This window comes from Microtus oregoni, unplaced genomic scaffold, assembly GCF_018167655.1.
Source record: "Microtus oregoni isolate MIOR12 unplaced genomic scaffold, Mior012 000029F_ref0000214, whole genome shotgun sequence".
Classification (NCBI taxonomy): domain Eukaryota; kingdom Metazoa; phylum Chordata; class Mammalia; order Rodentia; family Cricetidae; genus Microtus; species Microtus oregoni.
The window spans coordinates 17,221,093-17,244,067 of record NW_024543088.1 but is presented as its reverse complement, the minus strand read 5'-3'; the positions used below and the strand labels follow the sequence as shown (position 1 = coordinate 17,244,067).

The following is a 22,975-nucleotide window of genomic DNA, read 5'->3' as shown; positions in this document are numbered from 1 at the left end:
AACAGTAAAAACAGGCTGGGTGGGGGTGGCGCACGCCTTTAATCCCAGCACTTGGGAGGCAGAGCAGGCGGATCTCTGTGAGTTCAAGGCCAGCCTGGTTTACAAGAGCTAGTTCCAGGACAGGCTCCAAAACCACAGAGAAACCCTGTCTTGAAAAACCAAACCAAACAAAACAAAAAAAGTAAAAGTAACAAAAATCTTGAGGATAAGGACATAGATACCTTGCTAAATGAAAGACAAGAAACAAATTAAAATGTCCTTATGTACATACTAGTGACTAAAAGATATGTCTTTGAGTGGTTAATTGAGAAGGGTTTGGAGGCAATATTTATATTTCCCTTTGGATTGTTTCATACAAATGATATATATAAATTTGTAAACATTTAAAGTTAAAATGTATGCCTTATATATAACTATTTCTAATACTGTGTATGTATGATGTCTATTGGGGTGCATGCGCCACAGTGCATGCATGAAGGTCAGAGAACAACTTTTGCCGAGCTGGTTCTCTCTTTTCACATTCTTTGTGGCTTGAGGACACCAAGCTTGCGTGGCAAGCATTTTTATTCACTGTGTCATTTAGTTGGCCCTTGGTTTGTGAATTCTGAAAAAAGGTTTAGGTTGGTATCACATTCTTTTCAATCACAACACTGGGGAGGCAGAGACAGGAAAAACTATGCAAGTTTAGACCAGCCAGAGATACACAGAGACCTTATATTACACATAGTGTGTGTGTGTGTGTGTGTGCATACATGCATGGGCATTCACCCATGTGTGCACCCAGAGGTTAGATTACAACTTGCAGGAGTTAGTTTTTACTTTCTACTTTTCTACTATGTGGGTCCTGGGAGTTAAGTTTACTCGATGGCTGATTGTTTTTTTTTTTTTATTTTTTTATTTTTTTTTTATTTTTTAAATTTATTTATTTATTAAGGATTTCTGTCTCGTCCCCACAACCGCTTCCCATTTCCCTCCCCCTCCCCCGATCAAGTCCCCCCCCCCATCTGCTCGAAGAGCAATCAGGGTTCCCTGACCTGTGGGAAGCCCAAGGACTGCCCACCTCTATCCAGGTCTCGTAAGGTGAGCATTCAAACTGCCTAGGCTCCCACAAAGCCAGTACGTGCAGTAGGATCAAAAACCCACTGCAATTGTTCTTGAATTCTCAGTATTCCTCATTGTCCGCTATGTTCAGCTAGTCCGGATTTATCCCATGCTTTTTCAGACCTAGGCCAGCTGGCCTTGGTGAGATCCCAATAGAACATCCCCATTGTCTTAGTGTGTGGGTGCACCCCTCGTGGTCCTGAGTTCCTTGCTCGTGCTCCGTCTCCTTCTGCTCCTGATTTGGACCTTGAGATTTCTGTCCAGTGCTCCCGTGTGGGTCTCTGTCTCTGTCTCCTTTCATCGCCTGATGAAGGTTAATATTCCTGAGGATGCCTATGTGCTTGTCTTTGGATTCACCTTATTTAGCTTCTCTAGGAACATGAATTATAGGCTCAATGTCCTTTATTTATGGCTAGAAACCAAATATGAGTGAGTACATCCCATGTTCCTCTTTTTGGGTCTGGCTTACCTCACTCAGGATAGTGTTTTCTATTTCCATCCATTTCTATGCAAAATTCAAGAAGTCCTTGTTTTTTACTGCTGAGTAATACTCTAATATGTATATATTCCATACTTTCTTCATCCATTCTTCCGTTGAAGGGCATCTAGGTTGTTTCCAGGTTCTGGCTATTACAAACAATGCTGCCATGAACATAGTTGAGCATATACTTTTGTTGTATGATAGGGCCTCTCTTGGGTATATTCCCAAGAGTGGTATTGCTGGATCCAGGGGTAGGTTGATCCCGAATTTCCTGAGAAACCGAAACACTGCTTTCCAGAGTGGTTGCACAAGTTTGCATTCCCACCAGCAATGGGTGAGTGTACCCCTTTCTCCACAACCTCTCCAGCAAAGGCTATCATTGGTGTTTTTTATTTTTGGCTGATTGTTTTTGTGTTTTGAGACAGTATCTCATGTAACTCAAACTGGCCTCAAACTCCATAGGTAGCTAAGGATGGCTTTCAACTTCTTATCCTTCTACCACCATTTCCTAAATGCTCTGTTACATCCTATTTAGGTGGTGCTTGGGATGGAACCCAAATTTTATTCATGTCGGACAAACAATGTATCAACTGATCTAAAAGACCAAACATATTTTTCAAAAACATATATACAGATGCCTTTTCAACTTGAGTACAATGGGGTTATGTTCTAATAAATTGATTGTAATTTGAAAATACTGTGTCTCTAAAATATACCCAGGGGCTAGAGAGATGGCTCAGTAGTTTGGTTCCTGGTGCCAACATAGGGAGGCTCACAACCATCTGTAACTCCAGCTCCAAGGACTCTGTGGGGGTTTGAAAAAAGATTAAATGCTTAGCCAACAGGGTGTGGTGCTACTCAGAGGGGTTGGAAGAGCGGCTGTGCTGGAGTTGGTGTGGCCATATTAGAGGAAGTGTGTCACTGGGCAGGGGGAGGCTTTGGGGTTTCAAAAGCCCAAGTCAGTCCCTTCCTGCTGCCTGTGGGTCTGGATGTTGAACTCTCAGCTACTTCTCCAGGGTCACGTCTACCCGTGTGCTGCCATGAGAACACAGCTGATAAACAACAAAGGACCAAGAACCACAATAGACTAAAAAATTAACAAAATGATAAGAAATACAGAGTTTTAAATAATTACTTCGAATACCAATAGTTTCAATTCTTCCACAAAAAGACTGATTGAGATAGAAAACAAGATCCTCTTTTACCTCCTTCTAAGAAATGACTCATCATCAAAGATAGGTCCTAAAATAGAATGGACGTTGGGAAAAGGTCTTCAAAGCAAATGGAAGAAACAGGCCTTACAATTCTAATATTGGACAAAACAGACTGCAAACTAAATCGCGTCAGAAGAGATTAAGAAGGTCCCTCTTTTTGATCAAGCACATCACAATTCTAGAAATGTAAGCACTGAAGATCGGTGAAGCCAATTTCATAAAACAAATACTGTTAAATATAAAGTCAGAGATTAATGCCATTCTCATCATTAGACAGATCATGTAGGCCAAGAAAAAAGAAACAAAAAACAAAACCCAGCAAACACTGGAATTAAATGATTTCAAAGATCAAACAGATCTAGTAGGTATTATAGAACATTCTACCCAACCACTATGTAATATACATTTTTCTCAATAGCCATGGACCCTCATTAAAACATCACTTACTTGGACAAAACTAAGTGCCAATAAATATAGGAAAACTGAAATACTGCTTGTATTTTATCTGATGACTACAGACTAATAGCTAGAAATCAACAGCAAGAGAAACAACATATAATGTGTGGGGTAGATGGTCCACACCTACTTTTGTGTTTCAAAACCCATCAAAACCCACCAGTGCCTGAGTGTGAAAACCCTCCAATCTCCACCCTGGAAAATTCTGCCACCCACCACCCCAAAAATCCCTATATAAGCCTGTTTTCTGCTCAGGTCCTTGCTGCTTCTCACCTGAGCAGAGGCAGCCACACTCTTGTGTCTCGAGGTTTGTTGTGTTGTGTGACTTTGTGGGATTCACTGGTTCCTGACAGCCAGGACACCTTTACCTTTAGAGCTACACTTGCACTAGGAAACCTTTCCCCTCAGAGTTGACACAGAGCCATTTTCCTCACTCATCCGTAAGACTTAGCAAGAAAAACATGCTCCACTCTGAAAGGTGCAAACATCTTACTTGTTAAGCATTATGACTTAGGAACTACACATAACTACCATGATGAAAACATAGGTTCTACCATTCAGTGTTCCAAACTTAAAGCATTTACACAATGGATAATTATTTAAATGTTTATAGTTTTCAATAGTTTATTATATGTTACACAGGATGTAAGCTGTACTGTGAACACATTATTAAAGAATGTGTCGGGTCCCCTGTGGTGCTGGGAACTGAACTCTGATCCTCCCAAGAGCAGCAAGGGCTTTTTATCAGTGCCATCTATCAGCAGAAATTAATGAAACAGAAACAAAGAAAGAGTAACAAACAATATATAAATATTCAATAAAAGAAAGGGCTGATTCTTGAAAAAGATAAGCAAAGTTGACAAACCTTAGCCAAATTAACCAAAAGCAAGAGAAAACCAAAATAAATAAAATTAGAGATAAAAGGGAGACATTACAAGAGATATCAAAGAAAGTCTATTTTAAAATACCTTTGCTCTACTACACTGGAAACCATAAGGAACAGATAAATTTCTGAAAGAGTGAGACCCATGAATGACAAACAATGATGAGAAAATAACCTACACAAACCTTTAAGAAGCAGTTATAAATTAAGTAGGTAATAAATAAAAATTCCCACAACTCAAAAAAAACAACCTAACAAAACAGATTCATTACAAACCTAAAGAACTGTTTCAGTCAGGGTTTCTATTTCTCAGTGCCCACCCCCACAGTGACACACTTCCTCCAATAACGCCACACCTCCTAATGGTTCCACTCCCTTTGGGGGTCATTTTCTTTAAAACCACCAGAAGAACACCAATATTTTAAAATTATTTTGTAGAAAAGCAAAAGAGGTGTAGCCTGGGAGGGGAGACTCCTCCTTGGACTGAACAGGAATGTGTGGGCAGAAGCAAATAACAAAGAAGAATATTAGGCCGGGCGATGGTGGCGCATGCCTTTAATCCCAGCACTCGGGAGGCAGAGGCAGGCGGATCCCTGTGAGTTCGAGACCAGCCTGGTCTACAAAGCTAGTTCCAGGACAGGCTCCAAAGCCACAGAGAAACCCTGTCTCGAAAAACCAAAAAAAAAAAAAAAAAAAAAAGAATATTAGAAACACACAAAGAGATGAGGAATAAAATGGGCCCTCTGCTTCATGAACATTTAAACAATGCTAAGTCAAATTTTACGTTGTTCATCTTGATACAGGATCTTAAGATGTAGTCCAGGCTGGCCCTAAACTCATGTCTACTCTCCCGCCTCAGCCTCCCTATTGCTGGAACTACAGGCACACGCCACCATACTAGTCAAGAGTTTTAAACAACACAGCAAATAAGTAGCCACCTTTAGCCTCATAAGACATGCTATAATTCGTACTGATTGGCAGATGATGAAGGGCATTCAGAAAAGGAACCAACCAAGGTAGCAGCAGCCAAGATTTCTATCACCTCCAGTCCACTGGAGGGTATGTACAGCCTACCCCTCTGCATGCTGGATGGTCAGCTAAAGTCACTCACTGGCTGGTCTGCTTTATTATTTTGGGGACAGGCTCTGATCTGAGTTGGTCAGCTAAAGTCACTCACTGGCTGGTCTGATCTGTTATCTTGGGGACAGGCTCTGATCTGAGTTGGTCAGCTGAAGTCACTTACTGGCTGGTCTGCTCTGTTATTTTGGGGACAGGCTCTGATCTGAGTTGGCTCCTCTGGAAGGGCTCTCCCTTCAGGATGCACACCTCCCCTCATAGCTCTCCCTGGAGCCAAGTTTCTCCACTTCTGGGAACTGGCCTTCTAGCAGTGAAGGGCTGCTGACAAGAGACTACTATTACCCTAATTAAGGAGGCTCACTGTTCTTCCAGAAAACCTTATCCAGGAATGCCCTCAGGACCTTTAAAATAGCCTCTTAAGTCAGAAGGTCAGCTGACCTTGGGCCAATTTCCTCCAGGCACAACTCTTCCCCCTACTCTCAGAAAGAGCAGAGTGGGTTGCTTCGTGGTTAATAAACACTCTGCCTCCAAGTCTGTCAGATCTCTTTCTCCCGAAAACCCAATACCAATACTAACTACAGAGCAATCTAAGTCTTTCTGTTGGGTGTGGACAGAGTTGAATTTGCTCTTGGAGATATAAATCACATTAGCAAAGAAGACAGGACGGTAACAAGCAGGGAAACAGCCTCCTCTACTGACCTAGTTCATCCTCAGACAGCCCAGACTTCTTCAAACCTAATGTATGTTTGGCTGTAAACTTCCCTTACGTATAGCCTATGCTGCTGCTAATTTCTTGTTGCCTATTTCTGTACTCTCCCAGTGAGCAGATCTAGGAAATGGGCATGTGGCTGAGAATGCTGGAGCCTTTTCTAAGATTTTTTTCCTAAGATTTTTATTCTCATATACAAGTGGAGTCTCCCAGCGAGTCTAAAATGATGAATTAAACTAGACAATAAAGAGACTAACAGGGCTGGTAAGATGGCTCAGTGGGTAAAAGCAGTTAATTAACCCTGAGAATGACAATCTGAATTCAGGTCCTTTGTCTTATACTGTGGGTGGGGCAAACCAACTCTCAAGACCTACACTAGAGAACTGTGGCATGAGTGGGAATAGACACACACGATCAATAAAACGCAATGAAAGAGATCTGCAGAAACATGAAAATACCGCCCTTCATAAAAAACAGTATTGGTGAGCCACATGTAGTAGTGTATGCTTGTCAGCGCAGCACTCAGGAGTCTGACACGAGAGAATCCTCTTTTTAAAAAACATTTGCTTATTTCATGTGTGTGGGAGCATGGAAGGATGTGCGCAGAGGTCAGAGGACAATCTTTGGAGGATGTTCTCCCTTTGTGTGCTCCAGGGACTGAACTCAGATCACCAGGCTGAGCATCAAGCACCTTTACTCACTGATCCATCTTGGCAGCTTGGCTCTTGAGTTCTGAGATCAGCTAGAGCTACCAGAAACGACCCTGACCGAAACAAAACAAAACATCCCCTAAAACAACAACAATAAATGCCAAGCAACACAAATAACGACAAACAGCAATACCAATACAGAATTTAAGAATAAACTCTCTGGGGATAAAGAGGTTATCCAGCTGCTAACAGCACTGCTGCTCTTGCAGAGCTCCATGGATTGGCTCCATGCACCCACAAGGCAACTCTCAACCTTCTGTTTTTAGTTCCAGGGGATCTGGCACCTTCTGGCCTCTGAGGGGAAAGTGCACACACACACACACACACACACACACACACACACACACACACTCAGGCAAAACACAATAAAATAAAAACAAATCAATTTTTTAAAGAAAATAAACTCTCTGTATTCTCAATTGTGGTGTGTGTGTAGAGCAAAGAGAATACAGAATTTGGGCCTACAGCAGAGCTATAGGGGAACAGAGGTAGGCGAGGGAAAAACTAAGTTTAATGCTGGGAGAAAGGAGGCAGAGTCAGGGAGAAGCCATGGAGCCGCTGCTGGAGACAGTTGTGCTGAAAATTTGCTGGTAAACCACAGCCACGTGGTGATACACAGATTACTAGAAATGAGTTAAATTAATATGTAAGAGTTATCCAGTAAGGGCTGGAGAGATGGCTCAGAGGTTAAGAGCATCGCCTGCTCTTCCAAAGGTCCTGAGTTCAATTCCCAGCAATCACATGGTGGCTCACAACCATCTGTAATGGGGTCTGGTGCCCTCTTCTGGCCTGCAGACATATACACAGACAGAATATTGTATACATAATAAATAAATATTAAAAGAAAACAGAAAACAATAAAAAAATATAAAAAAGAGTTAGCCAGTAAGAAACTAGAGTTAATGGGCCAAGCAGTGATTTAATTAATACAGTTTCTGTGTGATTATTTTGTGGCTAAGCGGCCAACGGGGAACTAACTGGCAGCCTTCCTTCAACAAATTGGCGCCATTGTGGCTGACTATATGCAGGTAAAACCTAAGAAAGCTTGGAAAGGAATTCTAGACACAGGAAAACAAAGTTTAGCCACATTTTTTTCAGGCTGGTGCATGTGGCAGCTCCCTTAAGAGAGGTTTTCATGGTTCAGCAGTAGCAGAAAAAAAGCTGCACCATTTTGAAATGCTGGCTTTCTGGGCCATGCTGTCAGCACAAACTCTGACTCTTTCTGGAGATCTGGCTATGGAGCATTTAAATGGGTGTTTGTGAATAGAGTGCTACAACTTGCTTAATGGCAACATAGAGTGGCTGTGTGGCTAAAAAGGGGGATGTGAGCATGGCTCTCAGAGGCAGCAAACAGCTCTGCCATGCTGGACTGTGCAGAGCAAGCAGGTAGTACCGTATATACCCTAGTAATGGCACAGCTTAAGTTTTTAAGAAGCATTTTAAGAAGCACTCATGAACAGTAAAGAATTACAGATACACAATAGGACACATTCAGACATAAAAGACCTCTCAGTGGGTCACAATGTTGGATAAATGTACGAAGGTTTGGGAGAGAGAAGAAATAGAATATAGACAGTTATAAAAAGAAGTAAATGGTTTATAAAAAAGGTAAAGTCTTTAAAGAGACAGAGTACAGGCAGTCATAGATTAAAAGGAGTAATGAAAGAATAAACTACATAAAGATGAAATATACACAGAGTGTCTGGATTATGTATACTATTGTGTTTTCTTTGAATTTTTTGACTGCTGAGAGACATTTGATTCGGGGGACTGCTAAGCTAAACCAACATATATATTTTAAAGGTATCTTGAAGTCAAAATATGGGTCTAAGGATATGTTGCTTTGGAAAAGAGGTTCTTCTTTTGTTTCCACAGAAGATGAGAGTCTGTGGAATCCTTCTAGACTAATGTAGTTTGACAGACCAAGACCCCCTGACAGGTCACTGTAAATACCCCCCCCCCAAATAGTTCACCCAATAAAAAGCAGGAAGAAATTTGAAGAGAACTACGCTCATATTCCCAAATATTGTTTATAAATGTTTCTTTACATTTAAAGGGGGATTTGCTATAGAGATTTGCATTGGTATGGATCTTGGTTTATGATACAAATTTAGGTCAATTTTATTATATGTATATTTCTGCTCTTGATTAAGGTATTGTGTTTGTGCAGCTCATTTAAAAATATAGTGTATAATTAAGAAATATAGGTTAATAATCGTCTATACTAGTCAAGCTTGTAGTCATGTTAGTTAGATTTTCTAGATGTACAGAGATGTATTTCAGATGGATAGGAAATCTTCAAACTTTTCAAAGACTACAGAATATGGCATTTAAAATGTTTTAAGAATTTAGGACTTTTCATGACAGTGAGACACATCTGCTCCTGGCAGTACCAACTACTTAAAGAGGAAGATGGGCATTGAAGAGGCTCTTTATGGAGTTGGTTAGCCATTTGGGCAAGAAACTGCTCTTGCCTGGACTTCATGAACTGGACATGTAGAATGCACAGAGAAATGACTGTTGAACTTGCCTAAAGGTGAGACCATCCTTCAGGGTTCCTGCTTCATAAAAGATTCTGCAGACATTCTACAGGACACAGAAGAAAGTGACTGACAAACTGCCAACATAGGCAGAACTGTCTTTAAGATTTCCTGCTTTATGAAAAAAGTCTGCTGGATACTATGGGCCTGTGGGCTGAAGATGGATGTCCCAATGATACAGAAGAATTTTAGGTGACTGTCCAGGCAGTGAGATGTTTCTGTCATTCCTAGAGTTTTGGAAGTTGCTTACAATGTACTTCGTGTTTACTTAGGTAATATTATATCCTTCTGGGGTCTTTGATGAAGTTGAAGAATTTATTAATTTAAGATGTGTTTTCTTGAAAGGATCCCTTGAGCCTGGAATTGAAACACTGACATTGCTAGTTCTTTAGCTCTGCCTCACGATCTTGTCTTAATCATCTCCTCTCTCTAAGTAGGACTCTGATTTTATGTGTGTAGTTTGGTTGCATGTATGTATGTACATATGGGCATGACCAGTGACTGAGGGAATCAGAGGTTGGGTCCCTTAGAACTGGAGCTGCCAGGTGGGTACTGGAAATGGAACCTGGGTCCTCTGGAAGAGCAGCAAGTGCTCTTTAGTGCTGAGTGCTCTCCCCTCCCTCCCTCCCTCCCTCCCTCCCTCCCTCCCTCCCTATCTTTCTCCTTCTCGCATCCCTCATGTTTCTGAGACAGGGTCTCACTATACACTGCAGTCTGACCTGCCCTGAAACTTGGAACCCTCCTGCTTCAGCCTGACCAAGTATTCCCTTTCCTCTTGGTCCCCACCCATACTATTCTCAAAACATGTATGAAATTCTATTATTTCTGTATTATTTGTACATGTACACATATTTCTTGTATACATGTACGAATAAAGAAAATCACAGTTAAAATAGAAGATGAATTTTCTTGGAGTGATTTGAAAGCAGTTTTTACTCCAGCTTTTCCACTTTATAGTTGTATAATACAATATAAAAGCTGCATTGCTTTAGAGACAGGGCCTCTTGTTGCTAAGGTTGTCCTTGAACTCACTGATCTTCTTGCTTCCACATCATGTGTTGGGATCATGCTCAATTTTGAAGATCCCCCACCCCCAACACACAGACAAAAGAAAATCCTGTGTTGAGGCTCAAACCTACAACTTCTCAAATGCTGGTAAGAGCCTTTTACCATTGAGCCTCTGACTCTAAAAAAAAAAAAAAGATATTTATATATGGGCTGGGTGTGGTAGCACACACCTGTAAATCTTAGCTCTCAAAAGGCTGAGGCAGGAGGATAGCAAATTAAAAGCAAGCATGCATGCACGCACGCACACACACACGCACACAGACACACACACAAAATAAAAGAAAAAATTTTAAATGAAGAATATAAAGACTCGCTTTACTAAAGAAGAAGATAGTTTAGTTAATTAATTAACTACTTAATCAGTTAATTAACTTAGTGTGCAAGTGTATATATACATTTTTGTGCATGCAGGCACTTGTGTGTGTCAATGCATGCACATGTGTAGAAGTTGGAGGACAGTTTCCAGGGCTGATTCTCAAATGTCATCTACCTGTTCTTTTAAGACAGGACCGCTCACTGACCAGGAGATCACCAAGAATACGAGGCTGCTTGGTCAGTGAGCTCCAGCTATATGCCTGACCACATCTTCCCAGAGCTGGGATCACAAGCTCTTGCTATTATAGCTACTGTTTAAAGTATTCTGGTGAATCAAAAGCAAAAGATTCTAGGCCTCTGTAATAATCAGGAACTACAACTTAAGCCATAATGTGATTCCAAGAAATATTATTCTAAATATACTATCCAGTGGAAAGAGAAAGCAGAAGAACAGCATAACACAAACAGGCACAACCACTGGATCCTACTTTGTGAAGACTCATTGTCTCCTCACTGTCGTGTGCACACCTTTGCCCTACGGCACAGCTTTAGGGAATGTGGGGAGGAAGAAAATCTGACAACAGTGACGGTTTCTAATGGTTAACAACAGAAAATGTATTCACAATCAAAAGTAGAAGGAAGCTGAGATGTCCCTGGCAGTGCTTACCTGTGCTGCACTGCTCAGCTGCATGAAGCCGTGATTCTGGACACAGCATTGCACTCTGCATGTGTTGCACTGCTCGGCTGCAGGAAGCCGTGATTCTGGACACAGCATTGCACTCTGCATGTGCTGCACTGCTCGGCTGCAGGAAGCCGTGATTCTGAACACAGCACTGCACTCTGCATGTGCTGCACTGCTCGGCTGCAGGAAGCCGTGATTCTGACACAGCATTGCACTCTGCATGTGCTGCACTGCTCGGCTGCAGGAAGCCGTGATTCTGGACACAGCATTGCACTCTGCATGCTGTGATGCTGCACAGCACTAGTAAACATTGTCTGAAACACCTAGATTCAGATTTGTTACAAATTGTAATGTTTTACTGTACATATCAAGATTTCTGAACTTATAGAAACATACAGTTTAACTGTAGAAAACAAAGGGTTTTCATAGCTTCCTATTATTCTTCAGCTCTTAAGTATCAAATTAGTATATGTTGGTATTTTGCTGTTAGATTTTAAAAACTATGCTGACAAGATTTTTTAAAAATTTACTACACAAATTTTAGAGTTTAGAACAAAACAGTTACTGAAACAAAATCAAAATACCAATCATACTTAGTCAGCATCTAATGCTTCATCTAAAAATAAACAAGCACATCCATTTCATTAGTATGCTAATTTAGCCTATTCTTTAATGATGCTTACACTAATGCCAAAATTTTCCTTAAGCACTAGCTACCTTATCTTATTTGCAGACAAAAGTAAAAAATAAATTTGGGGTGCTTCAATAATGTGTGGTACAGGATCAACAGGTTCCTGATAGTCCACTGCATTCTAGACTCCAGGGGGAAGAAATGAATTATTCTGCTTTTATTTTTTTTAAACAGTAATACAACTTTCTTTCCTAAAAGACTATTTTTTAAAAGATTTTCAGGCTATGTATGATATACATGGCTTTTAAAAAAAGATTTATTTATTTTATGTGCATGAGTACTTTGCCTGCATGTGTGTCTCTGCCACACAGGTGCCTAGCAGAAGTCAGAGGGCGCCAGATTCCGTGGAACTGGAATTACAGATAGCTGTGAGCACCACATGGGTGCTGGGAACCTAAGAAAACTATCATATCACATTTACACACTGTCTGAACCCAAAGTATCTGGTTTGATTATTTCTTGTGCATCTCATATTCCTGGCTTATTATTGTACAACAGAAGACAGCAGAATCTAAGAAGTATCAACATTACTGATAAGAATTAACTATATTTTTGTTTTGAGGATCGGTAGTTCCAACTATAAAACAAATTAAAAGTTTATGTTAATGAATTCCTTGAGAATTGAAATTAATTATCAGCTATAGTACCCAATATACAGGCTTTAAGATTTCACTTGAGGCTCAGTTTATAATTATGGAGCCACATTATTTAATCTTAGTAAGTTTTATGGTCTTTTTGTAAAAGGAGAATACACCAGGCTAGGGGGAACCATTTAGCCCTTATTTTCCTACACTAATCTCACTGGCAAAGCTAGTAATGGTCACTTTCAGTTGGGGGTAGATTAGTGCTGGAGCACTTGCTGCTCAGTCGGCATGCTAGAAGCCTGAGGTTCGATCCTCAGGATCTTCCCTTCCTCCAAATTGGTATCTTCCTTAACATTTTGTAAGAATTTCATTTTAATTTGCTGAATTGTGTGTGGGGTGTGCATATGCTAAAACACACTTGGAAAGGTGTTTCTCTCCTTCTACCATGAGAGTCACCACAAAATTCTTTTACATGGTGCCTCAAGCAGTCAAATCACATGGACAGAAAACAGAACAGTGGTTTCCAGGAGATGGTAAGAGGGGTGGGTGGGTACAGAATTATTTAATGGACAATGTGTCAGTTTTACGCCATGAAAATAGTACTGGAGATTAATACTACTGAACTACAACATACAGAAATGCTCAGACAATAAACTTTATTCTCTCATGTTAACCACAAAAGGATTATTTAGGTTAGTAGGAGAGTCAGGAGGTCATCCTCTCTACACAGTAAGTCCCAGGTCACAGCCTGAGTTACATGAGACCCTGTTTCAAAATAACAAACAGCCAATCAAACCAAGCAAGCAAGCAAGCAGACAGAAAACCATCTCATATAGATGTAAATATTCCTAACATTAGGACCCAAGGCCTTATTTAACTGACTCATAGGTTAATATAAAGTTTGAGATAAATGCCCCAAATCTGGCATAGCACACGGCCCAGCAAACCGCCATCAGCCGGGGCACAGCAGTATGATGCACTAAATAAGGTATCGAGTAAAGGAGTGAATTACCTTTGTTATTTTAACATTTCGTATTACTGTGTGGATCAAAGTGCACACACACGTGCCCATGCTATGCTGTGGGTACAGAAGTCATGACTAATATCTACCTTTATGTTGCTTCTATGAATCAAGAATTGGTCCTGAACTGCTTTTAGCAAATCCTCTTATGTTTCTTTTGGCCTATATCTCTTCATTTTATTTTTGTGTGGCACAGAAATTACTATAATCAATTGCAAACACTATTAACAATGTGAAAAAATTTCTCTGATTCATCAAGATGAATAATATTTTTTACATAAGAGTTTTTATTACATTTATTTATTTTATTATATTATTTATCATATTATTTATTTACTCTGAGTTGTCTGTTTATTTGGTTCACTAAACTGATGCATAGGTTACCTAGGGGAATAAACATCAGACGCTGAGCTTTGGAGAAGGTCCCCAGACCAAGAGCAACAAGCATTATGCAGAGACAGCCAGTGAGAGCACCTCACCAGGATGGCTTTGAACACTGTACAGTTTTCTAAACTTTAACAGAAGCTATGTAACTCATCTTACTCTGAACAGTCAATAGAGACACTTAAATAAAACAAAAAACAAAAAACGGGTTGGGGGGAGTCAGAGAAAACCCAAAACTATGCTGGTTAGCTTCCTGCAAACCTCTGGGCTGAGTCTAGAGTCACAGGGTGCTCCATACGCAGGTGTGGATCTGCAGCAGCGATGGATGACAGACGAAAGCTGCTGGAGCAGATCTGAAGGACAGCATGCCTTACTTAGCTTGTGCTTTCCAAGTGTAAGACAGCATTTTCTGTTATAGCCAGACATATACTCAGGTGGACCTAAATTGTTAGAAGCTGTCCTTCTGTTAGAGTCTAGGAGAGTTGCTAACAGACATAACCGGGTGTAATAAAAACGACTACCTTGTTTTCTGGGCTATGGGTGGATGACTGACCGTGGATGATGTCACTAATAGGCAATTATAACATCCAACATTCCAAACGTATTTAGTAATTTGTTTTGAAGAAGCACAGCTTCCAAAAGAACAAAAAGATACTCCAAATATTTATTTGGATGGCTGCATGCCGAAGTAAAGTGAAATGCATAAAGAAATTAATCCTAATTCCAAGAAGCATCAAATATTTTGCCAGCAAGTTAAATATGGAAAAGGATTCAGACATTTTTTAGTAAGGTGAGCTGGAGGTAGAGAGCATTCGCTGAGCACATGTGAGAACTCAGGGAGTTTACCAGCAGACGAATTATCTGGATCACTGGGGCACTTCCTACAGAAAGCCTACTTCCTTTAAAATGCTATAGAAGGCAGTGAGTCTCCCAGGGTAACACAGAACTAGAGGAAATATTAAATGCATGTATAACATGATGCTGGAAGAATATAAAATCTACAGAACCTCAGATCCCACGTCCCAGGCCTGTCCATGCCTACCTGCACCAGAATTTCCACAATGTGCTCCCATAGTCTCTAGTCAGAGTAGCTCTCTGGGCCATCGTGGGCCATGAAGTGTGAAGACTGAGCCATGAAGCAGTCTATGGAAAACACTTCTTCCAGGTACATAACTCTCAGACAGAGCTGTCATTCACCTGAAAGGTGCTATAGAGAGGACTGACAGGGCAGAGACTAGGCCAGTCAGGAGAAAGGCTTGAGAATGTTCATGATTTTAGAATGGCCACAATGAGTGGTCATTACGCAAAGCAGAGAAAATGCTATCAACAAATGATTCAGAATGTTCTACAATTGTAAGGGGCTTACCAACATCAGAAGCTCAGATGCTACTATAATTAAATAAATATCAATATGATAGAGTAACATGTGACTTGAAATGGTAACAATGAGTTTGAGAACACCAAATTCATTGCTTATGGTATTTAATTATATCCTAGGATAATTCTTTAAATTTTCTTCTTCCTAATGCGCATTGTTGAAATAGTGACACAAATCTTACAGAGGTAACCGACTGTTCTAGATAGTTTTATGTCAACTTGACACAGCTGAAGTCATCTCAGAGGAGGGAACCTCAACTAAGAGAATTCTTCCAAGGTTGGAGAACTGGCTGCTCCTGCAGAGGACTGAGGTTTGATTCTCAGCACCTACACGGCAGCTCACAAACTGTCTGTAACACTAGTTCCAGATGATCTGATGCCTGCTTCTGACATCCTTGGGCACATGGTACATACAGATCCATGCAGGCAAAAACACTTATATTCATCAAACAATAAATAAAACAATTGTTTTTAAAAAAGGAATGACTTCTATAAAATAGGGCTGCAGGCAAGCCTGTAGGGCATTTTGTTCATTAGTGATCGACAGGGGAGTGCCAGCCCATTGTGGGTGGGGCTGTGCCTGGGCTGGTGGTCCTGGGTTCTATAAGAAAGCAAACTGAACAAGCAAGCCATGGGGAACAAGTCAGTAAATAACACTCCTTCATGGCCTCTGCATCAGTTCCTGCCTCCAGGATCCTGTCCTGTTTGAGTTCCTGCCCTCACTGCTTTGGATGATGAAATGTTATACAGACCTGTTAGTGAAATAAAGCCTTTCCTCCCCACTGTGCTCTTGAACATGGCATTTCATCACAGCAATAGTAACCCCAACTAAGACAGCAACTGTATTCTGACTAGATTTGAGGCCTGCTCCACAGAAGAAATCCATGCCTGGCGCTGCAAACCTCGCCAGGGATCCCGCTGCTTTCATTCTGCTAAGCAGACGATGTCAAGCTGACTTCTAAATACAAACGTCTTCCCCGTAGGCAACTGCCACCCTGGGTAAGAGAAGCTTTTTTCTGCAGAAATGAAGGCAGACACACAGGACTGGTCAGAGTGCTGAGAACATGTGACTCTTGGGTGCTCAGCTCTAGCTGGAACTTTCACATCATCCCACCAACATTCACGGAAGAGGAGACAGAAAGAACCTACGAGTCGGGGTAATGGGAAGAGTGCTGAACTTAAAGCAGCTGTGGTTATCTGCATAGGCAGGAACGAGACCAAGTCAATAATAAGGTAAGTGAACATTCCAGAGGGCAGAACTAATTGGAATATGTGGTTACATAAAAAAAGATGGGAGGGGGAGCTATCAGGGTAGGAAGGCAGAGTATGGGGGTATCTGAGGGCAGCAGGGGTAGGGATCAAGGGGTGAATATGACCAAGATACACTGTATATATTCATGAGTTTGTCAAAGAATAAATTAAAAATACTTAACAAAGTAAAAATGTCTTCCTTTTAATTTACATGTTAAAAGGAATACTGGTGAAGTAAGAACCACGGTTTGGCCAGGTCTATGCACAGCTACATTTCCCTATCCAAAACTGTTCAGGATAAGGCGCCACAATATTTAGCAGAACAAGTTTGCTTACAACAGCACTAAGAAGTTTTGGTTATTTAGAGACAAAGGATCCCAGGCTGGTCTCAAACTAACCACGTAAAGGATGATGGCTTTGAACTCTTATCTTCCTGCTCCAGCTCATAAGTGCTGGAAAAAGCATTAACACTTGATAATTTAAACAGTTTTGCTTATTTCAACACTCAGGAAGCAGAGGCAAGAGGATCTCTGTGAATTTTGGGCTAGTCTGGTCTACATACATAGAGTTCTAGGTCAGTCAGGGCGACATAGTGAGACCCTGTCTCAAAGGGAAAAAAAAGTTTTGTTTAACTCTTATAAAACGTCTTTTCATTAAATTAGATTTTCATCTAAATACCCTATTTAATATAAGGGATTTTTTTTAATAGTCATAATTTAGAAGAACTGCAGAAAACAGATCTTCAGTTACAAGGTCAGGAGGTAACACACATACAATATTTAAAAGCTCTGTTTTTCTATTTCCCTTTATTATGACTTAAATGGTCAGATTTCATCACCTAGTCCCAAGATGCTGGGCGTGCTGGCGAGTCAGTTTGCTAGGGTGAGCGGAGCTGGGCGACAGGATTTCCCTCTGCACTAGGTCTCTGCTCACACTAGAGGGTTAAAAACTCACACTCAAGAGTTATTTCTACAAATTTTGCTATCCTTAAGCAATTTTAAGTTAAAATAGTATTCAAAGAGGCAAAAATAATATTACTACCAAGATGTATTAGTTTATAGAAATGAGGAAACTTATATAAATGTTAACAACAATTATTATTTTTTTACTGGAGACTTCACTTAGCACACATGTATCTAGAAGACATACTGTTCTTATCCATTTTCTCTTAATTTTAATAAAATATTGGTCGGTGAAGGTGTTTAGTTATTCCGATTGTCAATTATGTTCCTCTGGGAATACTGCACTCAACTGCCTGTCTTCTTTCTTTTTGTTTTTTTCAAGACAGAATTTCTCTGTGTAGCCCTGGCTCCCTGCAACTCAGTTTGTAGACCAAGGTGGCCTCAATATCACAGAGATCCACCTGCCTCTGCCTCCTGAGTGCTGGGGTAAAAGGGCGTGTGCCACCACCGACTGGCTTTTCAAATGCCAGTTTTTACTTTATAGTTCAAGAAGGAGCAGTCCTGGCTTATTGTCTTAAAAATGAAAATTTGAGATCAAAGCATAAAACGTTTGCTTTTTATTCCTTATTATATGAAGCAGGTGACGTTGCGGGGTCCTCACCTTCCTCTCGTGGCCTTCTGCAGGACCTTCATGCCCGCCATGGCGCAGGATCTCCCCTCTAACTCTGTGTTCTTCCAGAGGCTGCGGTCCAGGTACACTTCCCCGAACATTCCGCAGGCATCCTGCACTAGCAGGCAGCTCCTGCAAAGAACAGCATATTTATGTTCTAAGTCAGAGAACCAAGACGATCCCTGTCTTCCCTGAAACTCCACCGCAGTCGCCTTCCTAATGGTGAATAAGGGCAAATGAAGTTGGGTTCAAGAACATTTGTGTGTGCGTGTGTGTGTGTGTGTGTGTGTACACATGCAATATGTTAGGGGCAATTGCATGTCACAGCATGTGCGCCAGGGTCAGAAGACAACTTGTGGGAGGCAGTTCTCTCCTTTCACCGCGTTAGTCCTGGAGACTGAACTCAAATTGTCAGGCTCTGCAGCAGGTGCCTTTGCTCTTTGAAACATCCTGCTGAACTGTGTTTTGATTTTGTACATGCAAGTATTCAGATCACTAGCCACACCATACAGGAGACAAAATTATATTTCAGCATGCAGCCCTCGGCCATTGTGAAGGAAAACATGATAAAGATGACCACACTCTCAACTAAATGCATCACCGCTGCCCAGAAACAAAGGCTCCTCTTTCCCTGCTTCTGTTCTCTTCCCCGAGCGGATGCTCAACATCTAAAAGCTTCAGTGCACAACTCTGAGAATGATAGAGAGCTTCCCCCAAGAAGGCACACAAGTCACAGACACGCACATTCCCGAAAGATAAAAATCACTGTCCATCTTAGCTAGGTTTCTACTGATGTGATGAAACATCATGACCAAATGCAAGTGGGACAGGAAAGAACTTACTTCACCTTACATTTCCAGATCATAGTTTACCATGGAAAGAAGTCAGGGCAGGAACTCAAGACAGGGGCCTGGAGGCAGGAACTGAAGTGGAGGCCATGGAGGAGCACTGTCCACTGGGATACAGATTACTGAAACTTGCCAGTTAAGAAGCAGAATTTCAGTAGTAACTCATGTCTAAAATTCTAGCACTCAGGAGGCTCAAGGCAAGGCTACAAGAAGTTACAGGCCAGTCTGCGCTACAGAGTGAGATGCTGATTAAAAAGCTTCTAGCATTTGGGAGGTAAAAGCAGGAGGGTCAGGAGTTCTAGCCCAGCTTTGGCTACTTCAAAACTTGTCTCAAAAGAAAAAACTAAAAAGAAATGAAAAATCAAGGGAGTAAATACACACTTTAAGAAAGAGTGTATTTTTTAGTTTATTTTTATTTTACATGCACTAGTGTTTTGCCTGCACGTGTGTCTATGTGAGTGTGTCAGACCCCCTGGAAATGGAGTTGGAGACGGTTGTGAGCTGCCATGTGGGTGCTGGGAACTGAACCCGAGTCCTCTGGAAGAGCAGCCACTGCTTTTAACTGCTGAGCCGTCTCTCAAGTCCACATTGTTAAGAGTGGAAAACTCACCAATACTGGTCAAAATGTTTAATTATCAGGATGATGTTTAATTTTAAATCTTTATACTCTTAATAGCCTCAGAATATACAAAATGTAAACTACAAAAAAATTACAGAGACATTAGCAAATCCACATTTATTTTAACACACCTCTTCCAGTTACTGAAAGGCCAAGAGAAGATAAAGCAAAAATTAAAAAAAAAAACCTTTTTATATACCCAATAAGTCTGATTTGCTGGATGAACATCTGAAAACTTCCCACAGTAAAAGAAAGTGCTTTCTTAGGCATGAAGATTTAATTAAAAACTGACCACACCACTGGCTTTAAAGCAAGACTCAATGAGTTTCAAATAAATTTATAAAGGCCACTCCCTGTCTCTGATATAATCAAATGAGAAACCAAGCAAATAATAAACATTTAAAAAAATCTTACATTTATAAATTTTAGTTTTTTAAAAAGGTAGGATATTTATTTAAGAAGTAATTATTGCTACCATTATTACTGTATGAGTGTGTGTGTGTGTGTGTGTGTGTGTGTGTGTGTGTGTAGCAGCGATCCTACCATGGTGCGAATGTGTACGTCAGAGGACAACTTTGTGAAGTCAGTTCTCTCTTCCACCTGGGTTGAACACAGGTCACCATACTTGTGTATGCAAGAGTCTTTACCTACCGAGCTATCCTGCCAGTGAGTGAGGGCCTTACTTTGTCTATGTTGATTTCAAACTCACTGTGTCTGTCAATGAAATTCTGATCTTCCTGACACCACCGCTCAAAGTGCTGGAATTACAGATACACACTACCATGCTAGCTTTGGAAATTATACTTATCATTACTTGTTTGTATATTATAATATTTTGTTATACTACTTTTATATATGAATTATATGTATGTATATACATATATACCTATCTCCATAGAGTCATGCTGGATGGAATTCAAGATTCTCCTCTGTCTACCTCCCAAGACGTGGGATTACAAGTATGAGCCATAATGACCAACTGTTTCTGGATACCATAACATCCTTTAAACCCACAAGTCAAACAGGAAATTATAATTAGAAAGAAAATACTATGATCTACTTGATAAAAAATGAAACATAAATGTTAGAGAAATAATAGTATTCCATAATAAAACTGTATTTTTCTATGTTATTTATTTGTTTGTTTGCTTGTTTATTTATTGTGGTAGTGGGAATTTAAGCTAGGGTCTTGCACCTGCCAGCTCTTGCCACCGAGCTATATCTTCCGTCTTCCTATTTATATTTTAAATTAATTTTCTATGTCTGTATCACAAATTCTACATCAAACCTCTGCAGTTGCCAGCTCTTCCGTAGGCTGCTGCATCCCACTAGCCTAGTCCTAAAGCAGCTCTTCTGGAGGCCTCTCTGGGACAGTGCACATCTGCCAGTGACTACACTCGGGTCAGTGCCAACCCTTCTGTCACAAAATCTGGGGGTTCATTATGCTGCTTTGCAACATGGGACCTCTTATTTCCTACAGTATATACATTTCCTTCCTGTTTTTTAAATTTTATCTATTAGTGTATGTGGAGTCAGAGGAAAACTTGGTGGAGTTCTTTGTCCTCCCACTTGTATGAGGGTTCTGGGGATTGAACTCAGCCATTAAGCTTGCTGAGCAAGGCCTTTGCCCATCGAGTCACCTCACTGGCCCCATAGAGTAGTATATATATAACTTTAAGTATTAGAGTGTATGAGGCTATCTTTCCCTCTTAAATACTTTCTGAACTCAGGAGCACTCATTTTGCAGATTCCCGGAAAGGGAGAAGTAGAAGGTGACATGCTGGAAATCGTTCATGAAGTTGTTGATCCTCTGTGCTCTGAACATCTCGGTCCACTGAGATGGCTATCTCAATTAGACCTAGTTTTCCACTGAAAGTCCAATCATGCTTGCTCTACCCCTTACCTTCCGTTATTGTCAGCACCCTGTGAAGGTAAGAATGGCACTCTCTGCTAGAAGCCACTGACAGGCCTCCTCACTTCCCAGCTACCCCCTCTCTACTTCGTCTGAAGATGTACTTCTAGGTAGAGCCATGGGCACGGGGGTGGATGGAGGTCTGTGGCCAGGCTACATTTCCTGAGAAGGTCCTAGGCTTTCCTATAGGGAGATAGGAGTCAAACTGGTCCTCTGCAAATGATGGCATTAAGGCCTGTCAAATGTCACTGTTTTCAAAGTTAGGATTAAAATACGCTATGAAACCCAATATAAGGTTCTTCTCTTTCTTGGCTGTACTAAGAAGGGAGAGGTGGGAACTGATACCACTATTTCCTGGTCTGCTTGACTATTGCTTTTATCTCAGATACTGAAGGGAGCTGGAGGCTACTTTTGTTTGTTATTTTGCCCTAGGGCATGTGGTCCTGGATCTTATGAAAGTGCAGCCTGAGGAAGCCAGTAAGTAGTGTTGCTTCCCAGCCTCTGACTCCAAGTTGCTCCTTGAGTTACCGCCCTGGGTTCACCCTGGCTTGATAGACTTTCCCATGTTCTACAAACAGAGCGGAGGATAGTGACATGCTGGCTCATGCCTACAGTGGTTTCCAGCAAACTGGTTAGCCTACAGCAGCACACTAGTTTCCACCATTCCAAGAGCTAAGAATGTCATCAGATAACATCCTAGGCCTCTCCACTCATCGTGTTGGACCCACCTCTCTGGTGTATCCGCCAATATATTTTAAACTTGTCTTGATTTATGACTTCCTCTGTTCCATAAAACTATAAAAACTTCATGAAACTGCTTCCACATTAGAACATGGAATTTACAGAGTAACCTACATCCATGTTCCCAGGGCCATGGTCACTCATAAAGGCTTTAGCAAAATAAACTATCTCTTACTCTCTTTAAGATGAGAGCTGTGGCCGGGTGGTGGTAGCAGCACACGCCTTTAATCCCAGCACTCAGGAGGCAGAGGCAGGCGGATCTTAGAGTTTGGGGTCAGTCTGGTCAACAGAGTGAGTTCCAGGACAGCTAGGACTACACAGAGTAACACTGTCTCAAAAAAACAAAACAAAAAGATAAGAGCTGTGTGGTTTTTATGTTGACAACTGTATCTCAAGTAGCTTAGGCTGGTCTTGAACTTGTTGCATAAATGAGGATAACCTTGAACTTTTGATCTTCTACCTCTACCCCAAGTGCTGGATTATAACATATATCGTTACTTGTTTAAATAACCCATTAAGTGTAAGGAAGGTTGTTTCATGAGCACAGGTTGGGGCTTATTTACTGGAGTAATGGTAACTTTACCAGTAGCTACACCACTGAAGAAAAGTGACTCTTTCTCCTCTATCAGTCATTAACTGTCCCAGCGTTTCAGACAGGGGTGGTCCTCGTGAGCCCCTCCTTTATCCACGCTGAGCTGTTGCTCGGTTCAATTTTGTGCGAGTAACTCACAGCAATTGT

At 41.0% G+C, this 22,975-nt stretch overlaps 1 protein-coding gene across 4 annotated transcripts in view; it reads right to left on the bottom strand.

Moving 5' to 3' along the window:
* Positions 1-22,975, bottom strand: part of Spidr (scaffold protein involved in DNA repair) — a 228,473-nt gene that overhangs the window by 32,331 nt on the left and 173,167 nt on the right. For all 4 annotated transcript variants that reach the window (XM_041677878.1, XM_041677879.1, XM_041677881.1 and 1 more), the window contains one exon: positions 18,108-18,248. In XM_041677878.1, coding sequence (XP_041533812.1) covers positions 18,108-18,248 — 141 coding nt within the window. The remainder of the gene's footprint in view (positions 1-18,107; positions 18,249-22,975) is intronic.